Here is a 7,072-nt window from a genome sequence, read left to right as displayed (position 1 = left end):
TGAAACTTCGTACAGTAGAAGACGCAGATGGGGATAAGAGTGGGGAATGGGGCTAAATCATGTATTTAATTTTATTAAAAAAAGGAATACTAAAAGGCGTTTTAAATATTTCTGTATTACATCTCTATAGTAGTTGTTCAACTTTTCATTGAAGAGTTCTACTATATGAAAATGTTGTATTAAAGGGTAGGTTCACAATTTTTCATGTCTGTCCTAAAACAACAGTCAGGTGCCCAGATGAACACTGAAAAAGGTTTTGCTCGCTGAAATCATTCCTCCTGTTAGTACTGACCATTAAAAGATCCCCTTCAAATATGCTTACAATGTAAGTGATGGGGGCCAAAATTCACAGCCCTCGTTTTGTGCAAAAAAATGTATTTAAAAGTCTATCTGAAGATAATATGAGGCTTCAGCAGTCTGAGTTACTCAGATCAAGTATATGTCTTCCAAAGTTAGTTAGTAAAAAGACTGTAACATCGAAAGATATCTACTTGATTTGATTCATTTGGACGGCTGAAGCATCATATTAGCTTCAGATAAACTTTTGAATACACTTTTACACAGAAGGAAGACTGTGGATTTTTGTCCCCATTACATTGTAAGTGCAATAGGAAGATATCTGTCAACAAAGCTAGCTGTTAGCAAACTAGAAACATCTATTTCAGTCTTCATTTGGGCACTTGAATATTGTTTAAGGCCAGAATGTGGTATACAAACGTAATAGGTTGTCTTCAGTGTGCAGAAAATAAAGGGTAGGTAAATATATATAAACATAAGGTAGGTGAGGTAAATAGATGATATCTTTTCTGTCAGCGTAAGAAGTATATTTTGATTTAAAGCAATAGAAACAGGCAGATAAGATCAAACCTTTTTGTGTTGTTATTTTTATTTACAATGTGATCAATTCACCTGCATGTCTTCTGAGAGGAAAACAAAGTGCCCGGAGTAAACTCGTACAGACATGAGGGCTCCACACGCCACACAGATGGTAAACCAGCAGCTTCTTCTTTCTGCGAGGCTGCAGCGCTGATCACTGAGAGAAGGAGGGAGATGAGGGAGAGGAAGACTAGATGGATGGGTGATGGGAAGTGGAACATCTGTGGGTGGTCTGGGGGGGTAAAGGAGTGGGGAGGGGGGGTGTTTGGGGTGCAGGGGAGGAGGAAGGGGGGTTTTCTCCTTTTTCTTCTTTCTTCTCTGTCCTCTCCTTCTTCAGCATCTCTTATGACTCCTTTTCCTTCTTTTTCATTTTCGCCTACTCTTTATCTGTTTTTTTTTGGTGAGTTCCTGAAAAGCATGTACTTACTGCACACAGACTTGTACACTATATTAGTAATGTTCTCTATTAAAGGCTAAATCTGAAAAAAACAAGCTGTTTTAGTCCAACAAGTCATTATTTAAAATCAAACTGATGAGCTGAGGTGTCGTACCTGAACCTCCGTGTTGTGCTGTGTCAGGAGTTTGGCTCATGTTGGTGATGCTCACCTCCTTTGCTGCCAGCTCATATCTTAAAATCGATTTTCTTTCATCACTCATTCATATCAACTCAGTGTCTGTTATGACAACAACAAATCCCAACTGCAGTAACAACTTCAGTCGGTTTTTATGATCTCTGCAGCGTTTATATAAACTGAGAGGAGAGAACATAAAAAATAATATGGAAGTTAATGAGTGTTTATTTAATGCTGCATCAGCAGTTAGATGAAGACAGACTGCACACCACTAATGTGGCTTAATGGATTTGCAGTGGCAAAGGAGCTTTTTAATCAATGTAGGCATTCATTATATCTTCAGTAGCCATGTAATTAAACTCTTCACTTAACACATGCAGATCTTCTCTTTTCAGCACGAAAGGGCAAATATTATTCTATAAATATGTACAGGTTGAGACATTTACAAGACACATTAAGATGAGAGATAAAACAGTTGATAATTTACAGATTCATAATACACCACACCGTTTTTATTATTGAATTACTGTAAGCTACGTGCCCTAAATGCCACACGTCTATAAATAAAGCACCACTCCCCTATTTTGCATTTTTATATCCCAACCATTAATTTCATCCCATCATCAATGGGCTATAAAGTTTACTGTAAACTCGAGAAACATGGAAAAAAATGTGGAAGTCTCTGTATCATTTCACCCAAATCTGCTGGACAAAACTTCTGGGAACAAAATTGACTAGCGATAATAATAATAATAAAGTTTATTTATATAGCACTTATCAAAACCATAGTACAAACAGAGACTGAAAAAGCAAAAAACAAACAAACACATGCAGACAAATTTAAGAAAATGAAGTAAAATGAGAAAATAGGGTAAAATACATTTTCATATAGTATATATACAGTATATTCTACTTTTTGGTAAATTGGTCAACAAACACTGAGGGAACTGGACTCTCCCGTAAAATGATATGACTTTAAAAAGTTAATGTCTTTTATTTTTTCATCGTTATAAAGACATAAACAATTCGCTCATATTTGAAATAATTTATAAGCCTTCGTCCCCTTTGTCATTGGATCATTGTGTTGATCCCGACATTCCCGACAGCACCTGAAGGCGACACATGACCGAGAGAGGGAGAGAGAGAGCGAGAGAGAGAGAGAGAGAGAGAGAGAGAGAGAGAGAGAGAGACTAAACAGGTGGTCAGAAAACACACAGAAAACAATGTCGTCCGGCGGGGAGAAGCGGAAAGACCTCTAGTCCTCGCCGCCTCCGTGAAGGAATACCGGGGCAGCCGCGGAGCCGAACAAACACAAACCCATGCTCCTTTTCTATCTCCACACGGATTTCTCCTCCTCCGCTCCAGATACTCCGAATCTGGACAAGATCCCGGATACTAAACCATGAAAGTCACGGTGTGTTTTGGCAGGACCCGGGTGGTGGTACCGTGCGGGGATGGAAATATTAAAGTCCACACACTCATCCAGCAGGCTGTCATGAGATATAAGAAGGCTATAGCCAAGGTAAGTGGCGGCGACTTTGTTTCCTTGCGGCTTTTGTTTTCCTGGCAACAATATTGCGACGTCCGGGGGGCTCTGCAGGCGCACTCAATATGGCGCAAACTTGAAACAAATGCAGAGAAGTGGGAATGAGCTGCGTACGTCTGCTCTTTTATGCTCGTTTTTTTTGCACAGTTTTGTTCATTTTTATCAGCACTCAGCTGTCTGCATGTGCGTTATATTCGCCGTGTGTTGCTGCTTTCAAAGAAAGGCGCTCCGCCATTGTGGTTCTTGTGTTTGTAAACCCACAAAACTTCCTCTGGGATTCTAGCTGTGGCATTGAACAAAGTGGTACGTGGTTTTCCAGCAGCTTGGAAGCATAAAATGGAAGTTACTGACACAATTCTGCACGAACACACGCGTGTAGACTCAGTAAGACTTCAGTTCATGCCTCTGGAAGTTGCCAGCAGAGATTAGCCTACTAGCAGGTTAGCCAGCAGGCTGCAAAAGTAGGACTGCAGTCTGAGGCGTTTAGGCTCCTCTAAGTTGCAGAGCAATGTAATTAGTAACGGAAAAGTCCTGTTAGCTTAGACTATATTCTGTTTTTAACGTGTCTGTCAAGAAAAACCTGAGAAGTTGCTTTTTTGTTGGGCTTTTAATGAGCTCATTATGGTGGCTGGGAGGGTTAGCTGGAGTTGGCAAGCAAAGACAAATGATGAGAGTTGAGGTTAATTAGTGATGCTGCAAACGCAAGAGCGAGAGGAGCGAGAACACAGGCTTCTTTTTCAGGAGTCATGTTTGGGTTATAGTCTTCGGGCTTGATTGCAGAGTTATCAGAGAAGAATCTGCCTTCAGTTGCACGGCTGTGTGTAGCAGGGAGCTGGGAGAAGGCACCAGGCCCTGCAGGAGAGGGAGGGAAACTCCAAGTACCAAGCTCCAGCTGACTGGTGGAGGCATGGACCTGACACATAAATCTAGGAGATGAAAGTGAACCTAAGAAAACTTGTAACATGGTGTCGGAGTAGCAAGCAGATAACCTTTGAACTAGCTTGGTGCTTTATGTGCAATGTTCTTTAGATTATATATATCATATATACATTTTCCTCAATCCTATAAATTTTGTTTATTCCATCAAAATTCAGTAAAACATTCTCATTTCTTTTAAAAGTTGTGGATTAAGAGCTTCAGGTACTGGCTCCTAAACAGACATGCAGTTATTATTTTTAAAATTTAGGGTTTATGGAAAAGTTTATAAAAGGTAAGGCTGGATCATATTCTTTAATATCTCTATCATCACATATATCTTCTTCACAATAAATGTCACCAGGTTTTTTTTTTTTTTTTACACAATAGTACAGGAATGTGCTGGCATTACTTTTTATTAATTTGTCTGAATTCTCTCTTCATTTATTGGGTATTCAGATTATTTATTGATCAAAAACTGTAATAAAAAATTGTTTATTGTCAAGCCCTTTTTAAGGTACAAATATGTCCAAACAGCTGCTCAGGTTTCATGAATAATTAATGCTTTTCCCTTCCATGTGCTAACTTTAAGGCAGTTGTTGTTGTTGTAATGATAGTGACCTAGAAGTCACGCTGTATCGTCCTCTCCTTTTTGAATAATTCAGTGCGAGCAGGCAGAGGAGTGCAGGACTCTCTGAGTGCTTGATAGGCAGGTATTAAGAGCAGATGATGGTGAGCCCTGCTGAACTGTACTCTCCTCACTTTGCTTGTAAGATTCTTCTTTGACTTCATGCAAATTAGGGGATTTTATTGTTTTTAGTCTTGAAAGAGAGAAAACGAGTTAATGGAGAATGTAGCAACTGGGAACATTCACATCACTGTCACTTTGTTTCTCTTGAAACCAATGTGTTTGTGTGATATAGTACATGAGTTGAAATTCCCAATAAATGTATATATAACTTGTTGTAAAACAGACTGTGATGGGAAGTGTATGATCCTGCATGTGTGCAAGAGGTGTTGCTGATGTAAGCATAGAATTATGAGTCGTATGAAGAGTTGAAGTGACAACAGAAGAGCAACTTTACATTCGATTGTGAAGTTTCAAACATGCTGCAGAACAGGAGAAACATTCAAGAAGATGAAAATGTCAGATATTCATTGAGAGATGTATTTTCATCCACCTTTTACACCTTTTAGAGACACCAGCCTCCATATTTGAGCTTTTTCTACTAATTTATGTGTGTCATGACTAAATGAAACTCTGCCAAATATACAAAGAGTTAGTGGTGGACAATATAAATACAATATTTTATCATAGTGTATAATTTCATATCATGATATCCATAGATGTTGTGACATAAAACTTAAATAGCATATTTGAAAACAAAACCCTGACATCACTACATAAAGACATAGGCTATAGTGATGATAATTTGAATAAGACGACCTTCATTTTAATGAACAAAAACACTCAAATAAGCTCATAAAAAAATGTATCACTCAACTGTAATAAAACCTTAAAAACCTGGACAAAAAAAAGCTATATCTTTGTGTTACAATAACAAAATCCAGGACAATATCTAGTCTTAATATCAATATTACATTTATTGTTTGCTTGGCTCCACACAGAGGTTTTAGGAATTGGGAGGCACCAGCTGAGGTCATTATTGCATCTGGCTCACAGCTCGGATGACTGTTATATATTACTTGTTTTCAGAGTCAAATGTTTTGAGGTTTGTGTCACAGTTTCAGAGAGGACAGTTCACTAGAAACCTCGACTTTGATGTTGTTAAGCGTGGAGTGAATTGCGCCTTTGGGCCGGAAATGAGGCCACACATCCGATTCAACTTCTATTTTTTTTTTTTGTTTTCATCAAGCTTTGATCGAAGTAAAAAAAAAAAAAAAAACCCGGAGCTTCTCATGAACTCATCACCCACAACAAAACATACTGCCCTCGAAATACAACTCAACACCCTCATGATTTAAACATCACAGATCTTCATTTATTTCTCCTGTCACACTAAACCTTTACATGTGTCCTCTGACCGAGGTTGGGCAAAGCCGGGCGTTTTTAATGCCTAGTGCAGTGTCTCAGGAAGTCTTCTGGTCACAGATGTTGTGTTGAAGATCACAGCTTTTTCGGTTAGCGCGCCTTAATAAGAGACCCAAATTTAGGTTGGGTGTTTTCTCCTGCTTTAGTGTTTGTATGGACCTTCTTGTAACTTCCCCTGTCATTAGAGAGGAATGCTTCCTGTAGGCTCGCTGGCAGAAAGAAGAAGAAAAAAAAAAAAACAGTCCACTTCTGAGGGCCTTAAGCCAGCTCATAACTGTGGAATTAGAAAGATGAGGACGCTAGGATAAGCGTTCAGACACTTCTCGTACAACACTCTTGAACAGGATGCGACTGGACACGAGGGAGGGAGATGTCCAAATCTCTGAACGTCTCGAGGAGTAGAACGGTGTCAGACTATCCTCCGCTGCTATTTTTCCTTCCACAGATTATTGGGTAGATTCTCTGTAATGTTCACCCATTTGACTAAGTGCGGCGAGCATTTAAAATAACACCCATGACTGGAAAACTGTCTGGTGGTTTCATGATGCAAAAGTCACCTAAGCATTGGTAGAAATCATGAGTCTCTCTTTTTTTTTTTTTGGGACAATTCCTAATGTTCAGAAGCCTCCAGGGGAATATCAGGTGTCTGGATTGTCGCGTCCACACACCAGCAAACTGCAGATTTCCATTCAGTTTCACACTGCTGGAGTTTCCTCCGGAGAAGTCTGTGCTATTGTGTACATAGTTGAGCGTTGAGGCAGACAGTTTACATGACTTTGACCCGTTACAGACAATAGGAGCAGGTGTCTGCTGTTGGTCTGGCTAGCGGTTGAAAACAGTGCTGTGTTAAGCTTATTTTCTGTCAAATGTAGGTGCTGATAAACCCGTCAGAGCTGCAACTTGTGATTGTTTTCGTAACTGACTTCATCTATCAATTAGTTTTCCATTAATTGGTTAGTTATTTGATGCATAAAATTGTGAAAAACGGGCATCACAAGCTCCCAGAGTTGAAGATTGCTCTACAACTTGGAATGAAACAGAGAAAAGAAAGAAAATCCTCGAATTTGTGAAGTTGGAACCAGCTAATATTTGGAATTTGATGAATTATGT

The 7,072-nt window shown here is 39.2% G+C and overlaps 1 protein-coding gene across 9 annotated transcripts in view; it reads left to right on the top strand.

The window, feature by feature from the left end:
- The first annotated feature begins 2,637 nt into the window (after positions 1 to 2,637).
- LOC137194605 (partitioning defective 3 homolog) overlaps positions 2,638 to 7,072 on the top strand; it is a 252,364-nt gene continuing 247,929 nt past the window's right edge. For all 9 annotated transcript variants that reach the window (XM_067606669.1, XM_067606668.1, XM_067606664.1 and 6 more), the window contains exon 1: positions 2,638 to 2,970. In XM_067606669.1, coding sequence (XP_067462770.1) covers positions 2,851 to 2,970 — 120 coding nt within the window. In that variant the 5' untranslated portion in view covers positions 2,638 to 2,850. The remainder of the gene's footprint in view (positions 2,971 to 7,072) is intronic.

Source organism: Thunnus thynnus, chromosome 12, assembly GCF_963924715.1.
Source record: "Thunnus thynnus chromosome 12, fThuThy2.1, whole genome shotgun sequence".
NCBI lineage: Eukaryota > Metazoa > Chordata > Actinopteri > Scombriformes > Scombridae > Thunnus > Thunnus thynnus.
The sequence above is the reverse complement of the archived record's forward strand: the minus strand, read 5'-3'. Positions and strand labels throughout refer to the sequence as shown.